Below are 22,976 nucleotides of genomic sequence, written 5' to 3'. Positions count from 1 at the left end.
ATAAATACTGAGACAGCTTTGTTTTGGGTACAAACCTCGAATGAGTGTTGTTCTCAATGCAAGCCTTGGATTTTCTATTAAAATTTAGCTTTCTCTTAATTTGGTATGAAAAAGCCTTGCTAAGATGCCAGCCTTCTGCATTTCAGTGGTTTTAAAATGCAGAATTCCTTACATAAACTGCTTTACACAATAGCGATGTGCACATTATTATGTTGTGTGTTTTCAAAGATCCATAAGGAGTTTAATGTGTCACCAGAACACACATTGCTTAATATTTGCTTTTCAAGGCAAGGATGCCTTTAACTTCCTTAAACGGCTTCAAAAGTCTGCGATCTTAGGTGGCTGTTAGAGGACAAGTATCTCAGTACAAGAATCTTTTAGATACCTTGAATAATCTGTTCTGCCTCCACATGGCATTTGGTTTGCCTTTGCTGAATTTGAACTTCATGTAATACACAAAAGCATTCTTAGTATAAGGTTTAACAGTTGCTTTTTTTTTTTTTATGACAAACGTGCAAAGTTGTTATCAGGATCAAACTGAGACCAGCTGCTCATCATGATCCACAAGAACTAGCCTGACTGTAGGAAATACAATTTTGCAGACACTATATATTGCTGCATGCCAGAAGTTACATATTATTATTAAAAACCAAAAAAGAAGCAAAAAAAGTTCCTATGCTAATCTGGCAAAATATTATATTTTTACTCTTTAAATGAATAGTAACACACCCAATACTTACTGCAACCACAAGTGTTTATTGTAGCACATTTACAGTATGTAAACATTGAGACAAAATATGTTTAGTGTCCTCCATATTGGTGCACAGCATACAGAATTTCATTACTTATTTGCACACACACCTACTAAATTGTTGCCTACAAATGCAAGTTATCTAAAATATGTTTCCCTTTGTTTTTCTCCTCTGCTCCCAGAGTGAACAGACTATAGAAAATAAGGCATCCATTAAATGGTATCACAATGAGCAAAGTATATCATCCAAGCTGCCAGAATTGAAATTCTGTAAGATCTAATGCTTCAGACAGCCACAGACAGTACCAGGTTATTAGGTTGATAGGAAACATCAGTTTCTATAGTGTGGTGAGGTGACTCTCTGCGTCTGTGTTTTTACCTTAGTTTATACTCCAGGTTTACAAACCAGTGTACCAAGGGAAGTTCTCATCTTAAGAAAATAGATATTTTGAAAGTGCTTCTGTCTGACTTTTCCTTTAAAAACATAAGGTGATCAGACTGCTAAGCTGAAGACTGAAATTGACCCTTACTGGAGCTGGATGTAGAAGGTCTACATCTCAGCTCTCCCCTTGCCCTCTGACTTCGGCTGTGCCCTCCCTGAGAAGAGGCTGCCACTTACATTGCATGGCGCTTCTCTTTATACAAGTATTTCGTTTATGCTCAGAGCTGTATTTGAATGGCTTGTGCACCAATTCACTGTAACACCTCCAGAAACAAGTTCTACCAAATTTCATAGGTTTAGTTTATTTTTACTATGACTGCAGATAAACAAAAATACTGAGAGCACTAGAGTCTGCCTTAGTTCATTCAGTGAGCGAAAGAGAATGCCTGCAGTACTGAGGGCCAGCTCGGTGTTCAAAGTCGCAGTTGTCTGGCACCATTTCTTGTGTTGAAAGTTCCTGCCTTCCTAGTCCCTTGTACCATCTAGCCACCTCTCTGAACACAGACAGCCTGTTAATGCCCTTTGCAGTCCAGCAAAATTTAACTGAGGAGACAAGTAAAACAAAGCTAAAAAACAAACAAACCTGAACTAGAAGTGAGAGTGCCTAATCAGAAAGGCTATAAGTTTGCCACAAGCTTCTGCCACAGGCTTATGCTGTTTTGGAGAAAAGCATTCAGATTTAAGGTGTAACATTTTCTGCTGACTCCATTATCCAATTTTTGCAACATGTGCTGCTTCAAAGCCTCCAAGATACACTCCCACAAACCATCAAATGCGTTCACTAGGACCTATACAAGAGATGGGAATAAAATGTTGTCAGGTGCAGGCATCAAAACAATAGTTTCATTGTACAAGGAGCCTTAAAACTGCATCTGAACTACCTAATCAGTTATTTGATGTATACGGATAAGAAACTACCATGAACCACAACAAAAACATTTTGAACATGTGGAAGAATTAAGAGGAGCCTCGTGTGTTGTGTAGGACAACGTGACTAAGGAACAGAAGCTATAGAACTTTTACCACCTGAGATACTTGTTTATTCCTATGGACCATTTGCTTCATAGTAAAACCAGAAGGCCACAGTACTGAGCTAAAGGAGCAATGTCCATTTGGAGCAATGGCATTTGTCTTCCCAAGATACCATTACACTTGATGAACCCTGCTTTCCTGGGAGTAGCTGACACCTGCCTGCCGATGGGCAGTAGTGAAGGAATTCCTGGGTTTGCTTGGCTTGTGTGCAAAGCTTTTGCTTTGTCTAGTAAACTGCCCTTATCTTACCCACTAGTTCTCGCACTTTTACCTTTCTGATTCTCTCCCCTATACCAGCTGGGGAGAGTGAACAAGTGGTTGGGAGGTGCTGAGCTGCCAGCAGGGTTAAACCACAACACTTCCAGATACAAAATAGTTTGGAACACTAACATGCATGGCATGAGGAGCACATGTGCATCACAACATTTGCCACCATGATAAATAATTATGAATCAGTTTAGGAAACAGGGCTGCAAAACCAGGCTCTTCAACAGCCACAACTCTGTTCACATCCAGGGCTCTGCGGACTGTCCAATACTCCTGAAGACCAAGTTGCTCGAGAGCAACCAGGTTTTCATTTTCAAATGCTCTTTTGGAGTCCTCCAAGTCATTGGAAAAAGTACCATGTCCCGACCCTGTCCTGCTTCATATTGGATTTCTTGCCTGATTAAACTGAGAGATGTGTGCAGAAAAGGAAACATTAACACCAGCGCCCTTTACCCAGGAGCAAGATGGCCTGCTCTGCTCCATCCCACACTTTCATCTCAAGTCAGGCAATCGGTCAGAACAAGGGCTCTCAGCTCTAGACAGCCTCACTGCAGGTTCTGTTCTGTCCTGGCTCCAAAATATGCTCCCATCTCCTCTCCTTCATAAGTGACAATTAACAATATATCGCACCAGAAAAGCCCGTATCAAGGAGCTGCAAATTTCTTTGATCTTTTTAGCGAGCTGCAAGTATTTAAGGCTCCTGCACCAAGGGACCCTTCAGCAAGCAAGACGTAGAGCTGCTGCCAGCCAGGTTAAACATAAACCACATATCCTGCAGTCTGTACTCTTAAAGAAACAAAACTTTAACTGAAGCATTATGCTCTCCATAGAAGTTAGGCAATCCTTTTCCTAGTGCTGTGATAGTACTTGAAGTGCATGCTATCTTAAAACCTTTGCAAGCTGATTTTTTCAAAAAGTTTCAGAACTGCTAACATTTAAATTAAGACACCTTGCTGCATAAGGTATCATTAAAAAGAGGGTAAGACAATAGAGCATGACTTCAGTTAGTCCCAACTATTGCAATGGGTACAGGAAGAGTTAATGCTTGCGCATGATACATACATACAGTAACTTGGGAACCCTGTATTATCTAACTTTTTTAATACTATTTTTCATATGTTAAGACATTCTTAATTTAAAATTTTCCTCACCTCTCCTGAGGAAGTTTGGTGGATGCAGACATTTCATTCAAATGTTCCATACAGCATAAAAAATAGTTTCTGATTTTTGTGCTTGTTTTTTCCTCTCACCCCCCCCAGAAATTAAGTACACTTCATGAACATTATATCAGGGATCTTTTGTGGTGTGTTGCTTTTGCACATACATTAATATATAATTTTAAGTTAGGTACTTACCATTGCAACAACAAAATAGAGACACAGAACCCTCCTCTTCTAACCTGTACCTGCCAGAGTTTGGTAAGTCTTTGCACTGCGATATAAAATGCTGAAGTTCTGTCTCTGGAAAGCCATCTTGTTGGTAGTGCTAAAAATTGATATTTAGTTAATACTTTAACACGGCTAAAACATACAATAGCCTAAAGCAAAACAATAAAAACATACAATGAAACATGCAACAGCTTCCCCAGACAGTGGTCAGATATTCAGATACTGCTCAGGCCTGAAATCAGAGAATAGAATATGAAATTACTGCTTTTTAGTTGATACTTAGCTTCCATTGGGACAGGAAATCAGAAAGGCTCGTAAGAAAACCAGAGTACAGAAAAATAAGTCTCTTGTAATCCCCTTATGCCCTCAAAATTAGTTATTATATTCATTCTAAAAATTGGCGTGCACTGCAAGTCACAATATCAAGGGAAATGAGAGCCTGCATAACACCAGTCTTGCCTTTTTATTCCAAACAAAGAATAGGAGTTCGTGCTTACCTTGATGGTTTCATATGTATCTGTAATGAGCGCAATGAAAAGACTTAGAACCATGTAGATGAACAGACTGATGAAGGAATAGAGGTAGATCCTACTAAATAACCAAACCAAGTAGCTTTTCTGCTGCATTTTTGCAAAGGTGGCAAACATGTCATCTCCATTTATCAATGAAAAAAGGCATTCAGAAACCGTGTTCAGGGAACGGAACTAGAGAGAAGGGAAAAAAACAAGGACATCCATTGCCACTTTATTTGGGGCCAAAGCCTGTACATAACATGAAGGAGGTATCTAACTGTTGACTGGCTCCTCTGATCTCTTTGTATGCCCACAGTATGACAACATGCAGTGCTAACAGTAAAACATCTCAGGAATGAGCAAAGTTTGTCATCTCCTATACCCATGCAGACTCAGTTCATTCTCCTGTGAACACTTTCTAGAGTTCTTTCTAGAGTTGATAAGGCAATTTCACTTTTAAAAGGGATAAGGATAACATCTCCAAAGCTTTAGTCTGACACCAGAGTTCTGCAAGATGAAAATTGTTTCTCAGAACACCAGGCAGGACTCCCAGCATGTGACTGGGAGTCACAGTAGCTTCCACTCCTGACTCAGAGCTTTCACAACCAGAGGAAAGTCTGACTGTGTCATGACAGTCAGGCTCCTCAAGCAGAGAAGCATCATGTTGAAGATGCGCTATTCTTATATTAAGGGAAGCCTCGACATGGAAACTTAGAAGACAACAGTAGTATACTCTCATTTATTTGGAATCTATTCTATCACTCAAGTTGTCTTTTCTCATTGAATATGTTACCTTCACGTGGTATGGTCCCAGTACAATCCATCCACAGAAACAATAGCCCAGATAGATCATAGCAGCACAACAGCAGAACCTCATTACGTTGGGTAATGCTGCTCGCAGTGTTAGAATGAGAAGCTGCAGAAAGCAATTCAAACAGTAAGAATTCAACCAGGTATTTCTCCCAGTTGTCTTATAGCAACAAACAGAATAAATACCAACAGCACGAAGATCTCAGGAGATCCTTACATTATACTTCTGAAAGAAACCTAGGTAGCGAATGACTCCAAGCCACACGAGCATAGTGGATGTTCCTAGGAGTATGCTACAGACATCGTAACTTGTCAGACTCTAAAGGAGAAAAAAAAAATCAAATATAACAACTGACAGGCTCTAAATTGTGACTCTCATTACTACAAAGATCTGATAAGGAACATTGTTTTCCTTGGAAATCTCTCCCATTAGAAGTTCGTTTGGGGCAATATACAGCAGAGAGCAGAAGTGCCACCAAAGATCAAGGGAACTTTCAAGCATTACTCATTTCACATGCCTTTATATATGACGGTTTACAAAACAAATTCTGACAATGAGCTAAGTTTCTTTTGCAATGCCAGCCGCACAGCTGGACTGCAGATGCAGAGACCCCCTCACCAATGCCCAGCTCTCCAATGCCAACTGCATTGGCAGATTCCCTGCACCAGCTTGGGAATCTCTCAGCCACATCCCAACATACAGCGTAGACCTGATTTTAGAACTGCAGAGCAAAAACATTTCTTCCAGCATGCTGGCAAAGCGTTTTTTAAAAAGATATCATGATTTGTCAGCAGAGTTTAGATAAATAATAAGGAGGATCTTGATATATAGCAAGGACCTGCAAGGTGTAGAAAGCTACAGTGAGAAGAATAATTAGCTTCACATTAATTCTAACCAGAGCTTCATTTATATTTTATTGGCACTTGGCTGTTTTTCTTTCCACCTATACATACTGGCTCATTTTCATCCAAGTGAGCTGATACTCTGTTCCCTGAACTGCAGCTCTTCTCTGGAATGCTCACATCTGGACAGCCTACTTGAATAAGAAGCTTCCAGTATTTTCTGTTTTTATTCCTCTAACAGCTGGCTAATCTTGCGTATTTGTATAACTCATTTACAGCTTGATAAAAAGCAAATATGGACTACTTTAATGTAAACTTGTTACTTATTCAGACATTAACTTTCACACAATAACATCGAAAAAGATCTTGTTATTGTGACCCACAAGGCTTGTAAAAGGAAGCGAAATGTATCTGTAGATACGAGTTTAAGTAAAATACTGCCTTAGAGAAGATATATATAAATATGCCTATTTATACTCATGAGATACAGGAATGCTAAACACATGATCTTATTTCAGTCTTGTTCCTGTCTTAGCTTCTCCCCAAGCAGGATAGACCTCTCTTTTATCATAACTAACTTCCTCTTAGCTTTTTTCTACTTCTAAAAACTAAGTTTACATCTCCAAAGGTAAGATACAGCAATTTGTGCAGGGTGTTTATGACAGTCGAGCTGTCACCAGATGGATTTCAGCACTGTCCTTTTATCACTACTGTCCAAAGTCTGTTGTGTTGCAATGTTACGCTTCAAAGTCTGCTACTGATTCAGTGAACAACATTATCTGAATATTAAGAGTGTTTCAGGACAGCATATTGCAATTTTTGTTCCCCAATGTTAAAAAAAATATATCAAATATATATATATATTTTCCTACAGCAAGTTTATTTTAGAAATTGAAGGCTTAAAACCAGGCTGTGACTGTTATGTACATGCTGGAAAGCAGAAGATGGGAAAGCAGCAATGTGATGCTTAAGGAGAGTCCCTACTCCAGTTAAGCACTGGTTAAATGGGGAACAGAAAGTTAAATGCTAAACCTAAAACAATAAAAACAAAACAAACAACAACAACAAAATAAATAAACAAGTATAACTGGTCCTAAATGGTGAAGAGAGGAAGTCAACAGTCTTAATTAACTTGATTCCTTGGAGACATCCAAAAGGAGCAAAGAGAAATAGAATAATAATATCTAGTGATATTTGGAAACAACACACCTCAGTTATAAACGTAGAAGAGAAGACAAAGTTTTAAAATTCCATACCAGTCAGAACTGATAGCCAGCCTAGAGTCCTCAGAGATTTAAACCTACTTAGGATAGAAATAACGAGCATTACTTCCACCTAACAGTACAAGTATCTTACCTTGGCTTGTATCTCCATCTTGAGAGTTGATCCAACAATAGTTAGGACATCACTAACTATAATCAGGATGTACCACCCATTGACAAATTCCATCTGAGCACTGAAAGATACTTCTTTCTTATAATAATATAGGAAAAAGCTTACAAATTCCTAGGGGAGCAGAAAAAGATAATTAGATGTACACAAGACATGAATATTTTCCAAAGGAAGAGTTATACCCACCCTTTGGAGTTGAATTCCTTTAACCACTGATCGTGTGCAAAGGATCAATGAGGCGAGACAAGTCAAGATGACAAAAGCATCGAAGATCATCATGTAATGAGTATTCTTTTGTACTGCAGGAACAAAAATACATGTGTTTATAATCATATGCATTTCATCTTGAATATTGAAGTAAGGATCAAGTTTTGATGTTTACAACATTTATATAACTGAATCACGAAAAATCTTAGCATTTTCCCCACAAAAGCTTGCCTAGCATTTTCAAGAGAGACACAAGTATTATCTACACTGCTGCTAGCACTTCAGTTAATTTAAGAAAGTTCATGCCACATCAAAAACATCATATCAGAGTGTGAATGCATCTTACAATGCTGCAAAACTGGGGGCGGGGTCTTCCATTTTACAAGCACTGGAGCCACAACTTTTGACTAAAAAAATATCTTAGGAATTTTACAAAATATTTAACTTCTCTTCCAGAACAGCATGTGACTGTTGGATGGGTTTTCTGTCCTAGAGCCATGCAGATAATTTGCACTGTTGCTCAGATAACTAAGACCAACATTGAGCTGGACGTGAGATCTCCATCTCTTTTTTATTACTAGAAATCTTTATGAATTAAGGTCAAATTTTGCACCAGAACTACCATTAGGCATCTTTTTCCTTTTTATCCTTATCATACAGAAGAAAATAGATCAAGTTAGTATAAGGATTAGATTTTTAATGCTAAAAGTATTACTCTTTGAGGAAAAAAAAAAAAAAAAAAAGGCAGCAAATTAATGCTAACGCTTTGAGAATAGGCAGCAAGTCTCCAAACTGGGATGATGAAGTTCTAGTTGGCTTCACAAAGATACCTGCAGAACTGCCCAGAAAAAGCCCACCTACTTCTTGCTTATACAAAAGCCACTAACACAGGTACTGATGCCATTTAAGTTGGTTTTACAGTCTAGTCCAGAACAGCAGCAGCTTGTTTGCCATCATTGCCTATTTTTCCTTGACTATCAAAAATTAATACAGGGTACTTCCAGAGATGGTTTTGAAAACTGTAACATAGGCAATCTACGTAAATGTGAAATATGGATTATTACAGAAGCCTAGTATCCAAACCTTCTACTGCTGTACAGGCAATCTGTTTGAGGTAGTATGCCATCTGGTGTGCATGTATGACACGGCATCTAGCAAAGCCAGTTGATAAAGACTTCAGCAGAGTATGTGTTTGCTTAAGCGGTATGTCTTGTCCTCTGTGATGCATTTCAATAAATTTGCAAAAATAATTCCAGTCTGGATCTTAAAAGGCAAACAAACACATAAAACACTCATTTCTTATTATTAGCTGTTCACAAGGGTATTTCATAATGTAGGCACAGCATAAGAGAAAACAGCCAAAAATAAAAACAGAACTCTTTCATCATATTGAAAATAATTGAAAACCAACTGGAATTTGGAGTCCTGGAAAGCTTCTGGCATTCAGAGAGATTACATCCTCTAATCTTAAAAGATCTCAGGCAAAATTTGGACTAGAGACACTAGGTGACAACAAAGGGTGTTTCTGTCAGTACCTATCTAAAATAGGTATTTAACCACATCGCACATCTCAGTTACACTCAAATACACACCAAAGATCATTTAAACAGCAATCAGAAGTGTTTCTAGCCCTTGCACTCTAGCAGCCCTTAGCAACAATGCTTCCTTATCTGCCTGGTGTTAAGTCCTGAAATAAGAGTGAATCAGTTTCAACTTTCCACCACTATCACATGTCCTTCTGTTGCCCAGTGCTACAGCAATGCTGCAAAGCCCTGCCTTAACCAGTGAGCGTCTTAAGCTCAGTAGCCAAAACAAGAAGGATGGAAAAAGTGTAGTTTAAGAGCATCAGTGGTACAAGGTTTGAGAGCTGTTAAAAGTAATGATGTGGCTAGGTTCCAAGATTTCAATTCAAGAGTTTAAGAACAACAGTTCTTTAGGAAAAAAAAATGAATTTAGAGTGTAACCTCTAGATAATGTATGTCAATAGTGCATCATCTTTAAGTAAAGAAAAAGGTTAACAAACATTATGTTAGTGTGATGAACGTTTAGCACAAAAATTAGATCACATTTATGTCACTTACTTGATCCAGAAACATGCCAGTCTTTACATTCCCTGATCTCTATGTCGTTGTCTAGACTTATTTTAATTCTTCCACTATGTGCTTTATTATCGAACAGTATCTGTATTAACAAAAAAAAAATATGAAAAGTGCATGTCTTGTTAAAGTTAAACCATAACATATACAGTATATTGTATTGCTAAGATTGCATAATGATTCAGAATAATTCTGCTAGGGCAGAAGTTATGAAACTTGTTTAAGTTTAAAGTAATTTTTGTTTATTCAAATAAACACAGTCAAAATGAAAGACATCTAGAGAAGCAAGTTATCTGCCACAAAACTGCTTGATCAACTAGATACTGAAAGATAGGTGAAATTCGTTTAAACTACAGCCCCCTATCTCCAAGATAGCAAGATAGGGAAAAAAACAAACCAAAAAAAACAAACACAAAACACATTCCTAGAAGCACCTCTCTAAAGAGAAGAGATTTGTGCTTTCCCCATACTTCCATACTTTGGATAGAGTACAAAAAGCAGTAAACTGAACAAGTGTGTGAGGACTGTTTCAGGAGCACTCAGAACTTAACCTTCTATATTCACACCTGATGGTGGTTTACAGGGTACCAACTCAAGGCAGAGTAATCCAAACACCGTTGGGGACCACTGAACAGTGCCCAACACACCTCAGAAAACATCTGTGCTGACTGTGTATAGTAAATCAGTAAGAATGGGTTCTCATTTCAAACTGAAAGACGCATGGCAGGCTCCCACGTACCGTCAGAGTGAAATCATAACAGTCGGGGAGCTCGTGGTGACGAACAGTCTGGAGGTTGATTGCCTTCAGATTGAACATGAGCTGCACTGCCACTAGCCTGGAATAGAGTCTCACATTAGTTTTTGCAGGGAAAACACACAAATACACCGATGTGAGAAGTACTTACTCCTCCTCACCTGTGGAAATCCAGAGTGAAATTCAAATTGTGCTTTCCCACTGTTCTGTTGTCTAAAGGTGTAATCGGCTCAATGTACAAGCAGTCTGCAATGGATAAGTACTCACAAAAACATCTCATGGGTTATCATGCTCTTTAGCTGTAATCTGCCTTTCCCACTCGGAAGGCTGTAAAGAGCAGTTGGCTACAGTAGCCAAGATAGCATGCTTAAGTGAGGAGTTGTTTTGGAGGCTAGGTTGCAAATACGTTGGCTTGCTGAATGCTAGCCAAGACATTCATCATGAATTCACTGGGAAGGCTCCTGAAATTAGCCTCAAATACTTGTATTAGAGAGTTATCATGCTAACAGCATCCCTTTTTTGTGGCAGTAGTTATAAAAGACAGTTTTTCTGGAAGTGAGATTAGTTACACAGTACTTTTCTTGTGGGTTTTGGCTGGTACTAAGTTCAGTACACAGCATTTAAATACAAAATATAGTACTGGATGTTCATTAAGAATTTACCATAAATGTAGGGTCCCTCCTCCCAAAGAAATGATACAATAGATGAGATCCATTACCAGTCACAATCTCTGGGTCTATATCAAAGGTGTCATTTCCAGGACAGATGGTTCCTCGCTTGTAGAACTGCTGACATACAGCCAGGGCTGTCTCTTCTGCTCCCCTCTTCTCATAAGCGTGGTTTCCAACAGAAATATTGGGCAGCTGTAAGTACTAAAGTTCAGAACAAACAGACAAAACAAGTCAGATTGCACCAAAACTATTGGTCTCCTAAACAAACAAACAACAACAAAAAACACAGGTTTTGGATCTGTGCCATAACCCATCTTTGTTTTTAAAAGGTCACCTAAAGAACTTGACAATGTACACCACGCTACAGCTGAGTCCTCAAATACTTCAAGGAATTTGACAAAAGCAAGAAGTGTAGGATTTGGGTCTAAATGCCTTTCTGCTTAGTATTGTTTTCTCCTTACAGTCCTTATTAGAAAGTTTAATTCGCTGTTTGCAAAACACTCAGGCTCAAACCCAAGGAGTGCATTGAATGCAGAATTAGTATACTGATTAGTCTAAGGATGTCACAAGTACAGTGCTTGTGCAATGAGAGATAGTCTATTTCTCTTCTTGACAAATCAATGGATTTCTCCACCAGTTCATTCCAGAAATGGCTTACTCACGGTGTTAACAATATTCAACTAATTTAACAACTAATATAGCACCACTTGATTTCTTAAAGATTCCTGATATCGGAAGAGCAGTGAGATCAAAGTTTCTTCAGGTTTTTCCTAGTCTTCCATTAATCCCGTTTCATTTAACTCCTTGTTAGTTTAATCCCAGTCTGGAGGCTTCAGTCCCCCATGCAGCAATCATGGCCACAGGGCAGGGAAAGCAGAAAAGCAAATCATCCCATCCCAACTGCTTTGCAGGTTTCCAGACTAAAACCAAACAGTCTTTCAAGTTTGCCTCATATTCAGTGATAGATGGAAAGCAGATATTTCTCCAAACAATAAAAAATGTGTGTCTACAATATTATTTTTTTTCCAAAAAACAGTTATTGAATCCATTAGGAAAGAAGTGGCAGGTTTAAGGCAAAGTATTTACGGAAATCTAGCAGGGGACTCTGCCACCCAATAAAAAAATTTTGCTATTCAACAATTAAAATTTGTTACCTCATCTGCCTGTAAACAGCAGAGGAAAAGCAGTGTTTGGGTCCTCATCTTTCCATGAAAAGTAGGTTTCCAGGACAACATTAACTCAAAACACGTTACCACTTGTATGTCACATTTTAATTTGCATTTGATAGATGGGACAAAAACCTTCCCCTCTATCAAAAATACCCTGAACAAGTCAATATTTGTGTGTTAAGTAACAGGTGCACACGTGCAATCTCAGACATGAGGGAAGGAGGAGGAAGAAAAGGCACACAGGTAAAGAACATGCATATTGTATACATTGCAGTGACAACCCTTACCTGGTTAATTGCAAAGAATATCTGGTCATAGACATCTGTCTGTGTGTAAACAGCATAGGTGTCATCTGTTCTGTCCATGTATCCTTTCAGGAAGAGATGTTTGAATGCAATGGTGTTCTCTTCTTTGAAGGCAACCACCATTTGATTGCTCAATCCAAAAAGCACAAGCTGAAAAGACATTTATATTTCCTGTTCAAAGGCAAATTTGGCTTCTGGATTAGCAGATAAATCCTGTCCTACAAACAGCTACTCTCATCGTGCTGGTAAACACAGCACTTACATGCAGGCTACTCCATTTTGCAGCTGGTCAAGTTTGACTTTAAGGAAACAATGGCTTTCAAGAGTTCCTTTAACATGGTTACCAGCATCTTGGCTAAGGACTCACGTTTTCACAAAGAAAAGTATACCAACCCAAATTCAAGCTGCCCCTATACTGTTACGTGTGATTTCTTAGTTAAGCCTGACATTAATATAACTTGCCTTGACGAATAACAGTGTTCCTCAGCTGAAAGGCAGGAAAGGACATAACCAGATCCCACTTGGAAGTCCTGACTCCAGGGCAGGAAAGGCAAACTGACAACTCAAAAGAAAACAAACATCTCTCCCTCAGGTTTGGGTAAAAGGTGCTTTAACAGTAACTGATGAAAACTGTGCTTGTCAAAAGCTGTCAAAAAATTATACTGCAACAGTTCATGAAAAGTTAGCATAAAACCCTGCTAGCTATCATCCCGGCTGGGAAAGATTTCCGAAAAAAACAAAAACAAACAAAAAAAAAAAACTCTTTAGTGACTATTGTTTCATATCTAGTGTTGGGACTATTGTGAAGAAACTCATCAGTGATAAGTCTGAGTCAACAGTCTATAGATTAGCTTTATGGCCATGATGCAAACTGTATATATACTTTTTGATAAGGATAACTCAGTTACAGAGATACTAAAATAGTCTGTGAGCAAGCTCAGTATTCAAGGCACAGTCGAATACATTGGCTAATCAACAGCAGTAAGATTTAATTACCTATTGGCAGATTTTCTCTGAAAAGGTTAGGGTAAATTACCATTAGTTTCTGTCTTATTTAGGTTCTTGAACCATCAAATTTTATTTCTAATTGCAAAATGGGACAGATAATAATCAGAGGATGAGGATATATCTGAAACTAAAGCATGAAGTGGGGAATACAAACATATTTCTGGATGTATAGTAAGAGAACTACTATTCCTATCGTTTTACCCATCTTTCAGGCAACTGTGGAAAAAAATCTCCATACTTTTATTTTCATAGCACTAACACAACCATGAGTGTAAACCACATGGGCAACTCTGAAGGATGATCACCCCAGGCATTAGGAAGGTTACATGGAAAACTTCCTAACTCTACTCACATTGCTCTGAGACAAACCTTGCAGCTCAGGCAGCAGATAATTTTTTTACAGGAAATCCATGGTGTAAGGCTGGGTGAGAGGAAGAGTAGGGCAGAATTTTTGCTTTATTGGGTATAAGAGTTTGTATACCATATGCAAGGCACAAGCTATGGACACAAAACAAGTATCAATTTCAGTTCCTATCACTGCAGTAACACATGCCACTGTTCCTTCCCCCAGCCACACACACACTCAGAGTGAAAATGGTACCGGGGTAATAGACATGTAAGGATGCCATCCTTCAGAAAAGGAAGGGAAGTGGAAAAGGGGAAGAAGGAGAAAGTCTTTGAAGATGGTTCCTTTGATATCCACTCTCAGTAAAGCTCTTTTTCAGTCAATAGTTTAAGAGAAAACTACACCTCATGAGATCCTGAGACATAAGCTACATATATGCAAGTAAGACAGTTCTGTAGTCCATTCTCTCCTACTCTCCACACCAGACCAAGAATAGCATTTCTAATCTACACCCCTCTTTTGAATTCTGGACTTTGCATTCAGGGACTAAGAAGAGTCCCTGCTTCCATACTTGCTCACCTGGATAGTAACCATTGCTATTTTGAGTAGCTGAATGCCAAGTTTCCAAGGTTTCCTGCCCCGGGCCCAGAATTTTTCACATGGGTTCATGAAGAAGAACTTTAACTTCCTTCTGAGCTGGTCTTCCACCAGCAGCTCCTGTGATGCTGACGGGTGTTGTTTGTAGCTGCAGAGCCCTTCATCATCGTAAGCAATGCAGCTGCTTACAGCCACTTCAGGATTTTCCATTTCTGAAATGAAAAAAAGTGCACAGCAGTTGGAAAATGTGCAAACATGAATAGAGAGGCATCAGGCCAGTCTGCACTGACAACCCCGATTCCAAGGCATTTGTCTTCTGTGAAGGTACCTGCATGTCACACTGAACGGGGGACCCGACTCGTAACGTTGCAGTGTCCGGCAGAGCCCATATTGGCAGCTTCACAGCCAGGAGGTCAGAATATTTATTTAGTAATGGAATTTCTGCCCCTGTGGAATTATAAAGTCACTTGCGGAAAACCTCTTCCCCTCTCACTGCCCAACACCAACAGGGGCACCCTGACTCATCTCCTTCTGCTCAGCAGAGCACCGAAGCCTCCAGCAGCACTCCCTGGAGACCGATCTGCCCGGTAGCCCGCGCCTCCCCCGGCCCCAAGCCTGCCGCTGCCGGACACGGGCACCAACGGACCTCGGGCGGCGGTGGGCGCCGTCGGGGGCAGGGGAGGCTCGGGTTGGATGTGCAGGAAGGCAGAGGTGGGCAGAGCCCCTCACAAACACAAGTCGCTGCCTCCCAAGCATTTTACAACTGCTATCGGTTATATCAATTGGCAGCCAGGCCGCTTAGCTGAGAGGAAGGCTGCTGACAGGAACACAGCAGGCAGCCGAGGTTAGGAAGAAACTTACAGATGTGCCGGATTAGGCTTTTTTTAAATAATAATAATAATAATAATAATAATAATTGCTTAATAAAAGTTTCCCACGTAACTCAAAAAGAAAACAGGACCAGGTAAATCCCCACGGCACAGCTGTCCCCGCGCCCCGTCACGGCACACCCGTCCCCCCGGCACTCCCCGAGAGCCTCCCGGCGGCTCGGCACCCCGGAGGGGCACGTAGATCGGCAGCAGCGGCCCCGAGCACAGCTACCCCCGCTCCCGCCTCCGTCCCCCCGCCCAGGGATGCGGCCCGGGGGCTCCGGTCACCTTGCTGCACGCAGCCGGTCCCAGCGCTGCAGCGCGGTAATGGCGGCGGGCGGCAGGGCGCCCCGGTACGGCCGCGCCTCGGCGGCACGGACAGCGGGGACCGGCACCGGAGCGCCCTGTCCGCGGTGCCGGGAGTGCGGAGGGGCTGCCTACTACAGCCCCCATGATGCTCTGCTCCCCGATCGCCCACCCAGCAGCAGCCCGTCGCGCGCACGACATTCTGGGATACGTAGTTTTTCTGCCCGGCCGCGCGGAACAACCAATAGCGACTTCCTCTCGCGGGGGCGGAGCGCTGATTGGCCGCCGGCTGCGTCAATCCTGGCCCGCCCCGTTGCCGTGACAACCGCGGGGCGCCAGGGACGCGGCGGGGCCGGGCCGCGCAGGTAGCGGCGGGCGGGCCCGGGCCGGGCGGGGGCTGAGGCGCCCTGTGGGGGGGCGCGGGAGGTGTGGGACCCCCGCTGTCCGCGCGTAGAGGAGATAAAGTTAACCAGAGGCCGAAACGCCAGCTTCACTCCCCACAACGCCTATACAGAAGTCGTGTCCAAATATATACAAGCGCTATGTGTAATGCAAGCTTTAGGCGTTCATTCAATTTAGTGTTAGCTCTGTAGAGCAAAGCAGAACAGCGTGTGCTTCTTGGCAGCGGGCACAGCACGCTGCGTGTTGTGTTGTGTATGTAGTGAACATCAGCTGTAGAGGCCAGGCTGCATATGTATTTTGTACGTGAACTTATGTGGAGACTAGATCCCAAGATGGTATTTTTAACGGGTTCCCAAATGTTCACAGACAGAAGTGTGGTTTTTTATCTTGGTAGTCAGACAACCTAAAGAACCCCCAGCAAGACCACAAACATAGAGCATGTTTTTAATAATTTCCTCTCGGTGCTTTTGTTAAATGGACTCACGTTTTGCCATTTCCAAACCGTAGCAAATTGCAGGCCTAAATTAGTAACGCATACAAGCTCGATCTGAAATCATTCAATTAGGCAAGTAATGAACACTCTGACCTCAATTCTGACAGCATCTTTTGTGTTACCGATAGCTAATTAACTTTCCCCTTTTGCCGTACCTAGCAACTTTGTGGATTTGTTTTGTAAGTGTAAATGTCTCGGTCCATTACCCGACTGGAGAACATTCTGGCCTGACTGTTTCTCTTGACTCTGCAGATCAGAATATGAGATCTGCCTAAAAACAAATGAGGCTACAGAACGTCAAAGGATGTTGTCAAACATTTGCAGCTTTAATTGGGCCTTACCAATTAAAGTGTGACATTGTGTTCCACTGAAAATTTGCTGCAAAATTAGTCTGAACATATTTAATGAAGCACTTTAATAAAATGCTACTTTAAAAAATAAGCTATAGGGTAGTGTACATGAAAACTGATTTTCAAGGTTTGTTTTTTAGTAGTTTTTGCACTTTAAAATTTTTCAAATTATGTTAATATAAATACTGTTTCCAAGCTCTCTTCTCAGTCACAGCATCGTAAATTTATATAAGCATCAATGGAAAAGTATAAATGCATTTTTGCCTGTTTGTGGACAAACATTTGTATTATAGAGTTCTTTCTAAATAAGCAATACAGACATTTCCCTAACAGGATAGGAGCTAACCACAGATTTAAAAAATACTTTTCACAGTGAAGACCTTATATTGTATGAAATCTTCGGATTGCAAGATTCCCACCAGCCAAACAACTGATTTTCTGGTGTCTCACAGTCTCAACACTTGACAAGAGGTACCTCAGCACATTGTATGCAAGTGCTTTTTTTGCAAGTACTTTTTTCCCATGAAGTAAAACACAACATTGAATAGGAGCAATGGTGCCAGTGCCTGGCATGCTGATGCCAGGAATTACCGAGCCCCAGCCCCGCCTGGCAGCATGGTCTGCTGTAGCTCTTGGCCACGGGTTCCCCACGTGCTCACTCTTTTTGGAAGAGCTGGGGAGTGGAAGATTGCTGTTCAGCTCATATTTCCATATGTTCTCAGCTGGTGCCAGTTTTCCACTGAGAGCACCTAGGGATTAGTAGCCTAATTCTTGGTTTTCTCTGTTTGTTTTTTAAACTTTTTTTAAAAAAAGGTTTTAAAAAAATGTGCATATACAGGTTGTAAATGGATATTGCCTAGATAATCTTCCAGAGAAGTTTTTAGAAGTTCTGCCTCTGCTTTCATTGAAGACTGTAAATGTTTCCTAACCACAATCATACGCCCACAGGATGACAAACAGGCAGTTGCTATGTATTATTAGGATATTGTAGAAAGAGATAATTACTTTGTATTTTACTTACTTGTCTTTTTCTAACTGCTTTGGATATATCTGCTTTCCAGTTGATGTTCTGTCACCACAGATGGCAACATAAGCAGTCCTTATTGATTGCTGTATTTGTTTGCAACCGTTAACATATTGGATAGATACATGCTCACCCTCCCTGCTTTCACCAATGTTCCCCATATCTCCATAATACAGCTGATTCTTTCAGTTACAGGAGGAAGAACTGCATTACTTGGAGACCACTTCCAAAAATTTTAACTGTTTTTCTAGGTATAATATTCCTGAAGTAATTCAAAGGAAAAGAGTTGTTTTTACTTACAAGTTATTCTACTAAAAATAGCCATGTGATTTATCTCTGCCCTTTCAATGTTTCCTCCTTGCATGTGACTTAGGGTTTAGGTTACTCAGAACTCAAATTTTCCGAACTGGCTTTGTTTCAGAGTATAATCAGGAAACAGTAAAGTAAGATGATGTGACTATAATACGTATGAGATGGTTGGTATTGCCCTTCAAATAATTTCTAAAACAACTGTCCTCTCCTTCTATCTGGCAGGCCACTGACTCTTTTATTCAGAAGTATCAAGGTTGTATTCAAGTTAAAATAGACACAGAATCCCTCTGTAAAACGTGTCACAGATTTTATGTAGAATATACGAAGAGATTAATAGAAAATACACCCCCCTTTGTTTTGTTTGGTTTTGTTAAATGAGAAAATTAGCCTCTCTCAACCATCTGAATTAGCATGCCCTCTAAGTTAGGTAGCCCCAAGTGTTTCAGAACTGTAAACTAGGCATTGTCCACTGTAGAGGCACCTTTGAAAGGTTATAACTGGGAAACCATTGAATGTTGCACATAACAAATATATTGTCAATGTTTGTAATCCTGCACTTGACAAAAAGACTGCAAGAATGAGGGCAGAAAAAAACTCCTCAGTTTCTCCTTACAGTACATAATTTACCTGATTTTTTTTTTAATCTTCCAAAACCATCAGCTACTGCAAGTCAAAAGTTTCTGAATTCTGAAGCATTAACTTGTTGTGTTATTATCATTGCTTTTTTTGGCAAAAACAGATGATTAAATTGCTTCAGGTGGAGTAAGCAAGGAGATTGTATTTGCCGTAATGAATAAACAACAGAGAAATGCCTTCAGCTTATCACTTGTGATCTGCAAGATCCAGCCTGATAGAGAAAGGAGCGCAGGGATTTAGAGAGTATTTTTCTATTTTAATTGGAGCAGGATAAAAACACATAACATTAATAAAAGTTTAAATCTTGCTGCTATTAAAGTCAATAGTTTACAGTCCTAAGAAAAAGTGGGGACATGGAAGTGGGGAGAGGGTTCAGGTTTCTTTCCTGTCACTGGGGGTACTTGAAGCACAAAAACTGGGAGTCCCATTGTCCTTATCCCAGCTGAACACCTCCATCTGTTCAATAACAATATCAACTTTCAATACTTTAAATAACAAGTTTTGGAGCATTCTGGTGTAGCTTTACCAGATGCTACGTGTACATCTTCCACATGATGGTGCTGGAGCTCTATTTTTTGGTGGTGTGTTGCCCAGTCTGTACAGTGTGGGCAGGCTGTGTTTCATTTTCTTCTTTGCAGTGGAACAGAGTCTTTTCCTACTGTTGTTCTCATGCTTATTCTAGATACTTGGAAGAAGGGGAGTAAATGAAATAAAAGTAGCTTTCTATGCAGTACAGTCTCCAGCTGTGTGATTGCTGAATGTACTCGTGCATACAATTTCTTTCCAAGTTTGTCTTCCACAGACTTACACTGAAAAATGAAATGGAGATGCAAAAGCACAAAAACAGTTTGTGCAGCTGTGTAATGATTTTATACTTGAGGACACAGGGACAAATATGTACAGCTGTAGATTTTTCACCGATACTTTTCACACTGTGGCTCAGGTTCTTTAGCTTTCTTTCAGGGTAATGCCTATTCTAATTTAACATTCTACTGTTTTGGAAAATCAGTTTCCAATACTTAATGACCCTGGACAGGAGGAGTATTTCCAACTATCACATATCATATAAAAATACAGTTTATGATTTAAAATTCTGGAGCATACCTTTGACTGTGGCTGAAATTTAAACTGTAATAATAAACTACATAAAGGGCCAAATTTTCACTCAAGCACAGTGCATTCCATTACCTCTTTACTGTTTATTGATGATATGTATTCTTCTCTAGAGAATCTGAAAACATGTCGGAAAATCTCAGATCCAGCAAGACCACCTCGAACAGTCCCAAAACTTCAGCAAAGAAACAGAAAGGTGACAAAGCTAAGCAATCCTCAAAAGGAAAACGAAAACAGCTTGGTATGTAAGGTCCTGCAGATATGAAGAAAGCAGCTATCTGGTTTTGCATAACGGCTACCTTAATTAGTTTGGGCCCAGGCATTTAAGTAAACATGAGATAAATTAGAATATACTATTTTCATAAACAACTGAGTCATCTATGATTACAGATAATGTTTTTGTAACCAAAATATGGAACATAGAGCTACATTGCAATATTTACAGTCTTAGTAGTTTAGATGTAATAGTTTGCTGTATCATAAAACCAGTATTGAATGGGAAATTGGGAGACTTTATACATTTAAGCGGGGAGATTTACAAGAGCTAACTTAATCCAGGTACAGAACACCTGGCAAAGAAAGGTGCCCCCACCACTGGAGTTTAGATGCTCAAGATCACACTCGAAAAGTACAACACTTTGAAAATATACCAAAGTCTCACAATTTAATTGCATTGCCTTTTATTGCATTTTTCTGAGATGTGATGAGAGACTACACCACTTGTGTCATTTGCAGTGCACAGCGAAGGAAGCATAAAGCTAAAAAAGCCTTGCTAAATGCAAATCTGTTGTTGTTTGTTTCTTTGTTTGTTTTTTGACCATGGCAGCCAACTTCCATAAGTTGGTTTTCCTTTTTAATCACCTTTTTGTCCCCATTTGATTAATAGCTGTTGTGCTGCAGAGAATATCCTGCTCATCAGTGGTAATCTCCTGCTATCCTACCCCTCCATGGAGTTGTAGGTTCTCTCAGGAGCTGATGAATGCCCAACTCCTGCAGCACCATGCCACTCAGAGCAAGCCTGACTTCTCCACTGTTAGGAGGAGTGACATCTGCTCCTACCCGCACACCTGCCAGTTCTACTACTGTACCACGTTAGCCAGCCCTGTCTGTTAATCACCTCCTCACATAACATGAGTTGCATGATGATTGCCCCACAATTTTAAGATTTTTAACAAGGAAAAGACAGTTATTCATGGGTATTTTTTTTAAGGAAGAAAAATTACTGATAACACCATGTTGTATTTCAGATAAAAAAGATGAAGCTGATCTTTCTATGGAAGCAATAGGTAAGTGCTATGATGACTGGGCTTTAAAGTAATAGTTTTGGAATATTTTAAACATTTTGAAGCTTCAATGTTACTAATGCCATGGAATGAAAAGGCAAAAAAATATGAATGGGAAAAAATAGAAACTGGAAGAAGTATGCCTATTACAATAGTGATTACGAACAGTACCACTCTCTGAGTAGCACCAGTGCAGTGAGAAAAGAGGCAGATACGAGTTTGTAGATGTTTTTATCTTGGGTCGAGAGGTGCTGTGATCGGGGGAAATAAAGAGCATTGCAACAGAATTATGGGATACAAAATATTTGCATTTAATTAATAATAGGTAGCAATTGTAAAAAAAAAAAAAAACAAACAAAAAAAACCTTGACATTTTAATAATTTTTTAATCTTTGATTTTGTCAAATCATTATTAAATCTGATTATTTAATATTATGTGGCAATCTAGGAATATACAAACCAGGTAATTTTTAAAGACTTCGTATATCACTTGCCTTCGTACACAATCCTATACAAATGCAGGTGAAAGTGAGAAGTGCACTCTGTCTAGCTTCACCAAAATGGGTAATCTGCAAATAAAGAAAATGGACAAGTGTTTGTCAGATCACGGAAGTGTTACTTTTAAAATGAAAATCATGGTGCTCCTGGAGATTCTTTTGTCATTGAGAGAATGTTAACTCCACCTAGTGGCAAATAAGGTTAGATCTGTAATACCTAACCTGACAAGAAATAGGAAAAAATTATGCTCTTTAGTCACTGTCTGTGCAGGATTTAAACTGCATCCACCATATCTCCTTAATGCAAGGCTTGCAAATGTTCTTTATATCCCATAGAGTTTTTGGCCCTTTGTGAAGTGCTGATAGCACTAAGAGCTATGGTCCTTTCAAAATACATGAATACAATTTAATTTACTATTAGAACAAAATATGAAGTATATATGCTACATACTTTTTACTGGAAAACAGCATTCAATAAAAAAGTTCATACTGGTAAGAATTCCAGTAGTAGCTCCTTATGAATCTATAATATAGACCTACATTTAGATCCCAAGAATCTCTAACACATGCCCTCTAGTATACAATGCTGTAAGGTACACTTAGACTATCTGTCCTTCTCTGTTCTCTCTCATAATGATGTCCATTGTATTTTGCTTAACTTTAATGCATGCTTCCTGAAAATAAAAAGTTATTTCTACTTAACATTTTTGATGTATCAAAGTCTATCTGTGCTGTTGTGGTTTGTACTTTGGTTTCAGTCCATTTCCTTATGAGGCCTCATGTCTTTGGCTAGGGTGAGCTGGGAGTCCTGTAGATCAACATTTGCAGTTTCTTATTTAGATTATATGTTTTAAATCAACATAGACTATGCACTTTTTCTGAGTCTGGTCTCATTGCCCAAATTGATAAGCAAAAGTAGAATCCAGATCTTGTCCTCATTAGCTACATACTACAGAGAGTAGTATCAGAAAGACAAGAATACGGGCTCCAGAAGATAAACCAGAGCTGACTTGGTCTGGTGTTGCCTATAACAACAACCTTCAGAGATCTTTCCCAATCCTTTGCCTATAGTATGTAATTTTTGGAAGACTCCATACAGAA

The 22,976-nt window shown here is 39.8% G+C and overlaps 2 protein-coding genes and 1 long non-coding RNA gene across 11 annotated transcripts in view; 1 reads left to right on the top strand and 2 right to left on the bottom strand.

The window, feature by feature from the left end:
* Positions 1-736: 736 nt before the first annotated feature.
* MCOLN3 (mucolipin 3) lies at positions 737-15,848 on the bottom strand. 4 transcript variants are annotated; one of them, XM_035333633.1, is made up of 14 exons: positions 15,748-15,848; positions 14,573-14,802; positions 12,622-12,789; positions 11,213-11,366; positions 10,656-10,740; positions 10,480-10,576; positions 9,726-9,825; positions 7,624-7,736; positions 7,402-7,551; positions 5,420-5,521; positions 5,186-5,308; positions 4,378-4,584; positions 3,848-3,977; positions 737-1,981 (listed from the first exon to the last, which is right to left on the bottom strand). In XM_035333633.1, exons 2-14 carry the CDS (start codon positions 14,798-14,800, stop codon positions 1,962-1,964), a joined length of 1,677 nt encoding a protein of 558 aa, XP_035189524.1. In that variant the 5' UTR covers positions 14,801-14,802; positions 15,748-15,848; the 3' UTR covers positions 737-1,961. The 4 variants fall into 4 exon arrangements, with proteins under 4 accessions (XP_035189524.1, XP_035189523.1, XP_035189526.1 ...); XM_035333632.1 differs by lacking the exon at positions 15,748-15,848 and adding an exon at positions 15,112-15,133; XM_035333635.1 differs by lacking the exons at positions 4,378-4,584; positions 15,748-15,848 and adding an exon at positions 15,112-15,134.
* Positions 15,849-16,077: 229 nt separating this feature from the next.
* DNAI3 (dynein axonemal intermediate chain 3) overlaps positions 16,078-22,976 on the top strand; it is a 25,296-nt gene continuing 18,397 nt past the window's right edge. For 2 of the 4 annotated variants that reach the window (XM_035333690.1, XM_035333692.1), the window contains exons 1-3: positions 16,078-16,130; positions 20,209-20,336; positions 21,343-21,381. In XM_035333690.1, coding sequence (XP_035189581.1) covers positions 20,222-20,336; positions 21,343-21,381 — 154 coding nt within the window. In that variant the 5' untranslated portion in view covers positions 16,078-16,130; positions 20,209-20,221. Of the gene's footprint in view, positions 16,131-16,250; positions 16,291-20,206; positions 20,346-21,342; positions 21,382-22,976 lie in introns of those variants that run through there. The other 2 variants (XM_035333693.1, XM_035333691.1) reach the window with 2 other exon arrangements.
* The window catches only part of LOC118170999, a 25,457-nt gene continuing 23,784 nt past the window's right edge, over positions 21,304-22,976 (bottom strand). For all 3 annotated transcript variants that reach the window (XR_004752985.1, XR_004752984.1, XR_004752986.1), the window contains one exon: positions 21,304-21,947. This is a non-coding gene — a long non-coding RNA (uncharacterized LOC118170999). The remainder of the gene's footprint in view (positions 21,948-22,976) is intronic.

The sequence above is a fragment of the Oxyura jamaicensis genome, chromosome 8 (genome assembly GCF_011077185.1).
Source record: "Oxyura jamaicensis isolate SHBP4307 breed ruddy duck chromosome 8, BPBGC_Ojam_1.0, whole genome shotgun sequence".
In the NCBI taxonomy this organism is placed as follows: Eukaryota; Metazoa; Chordata; class Aves; order Anseriformes; family Anatidae; genus Oxyura; species Oxyura jamaicensis.
This window is presented reverse-complemented; position numbering and strand designations above follow the sequence as displayed.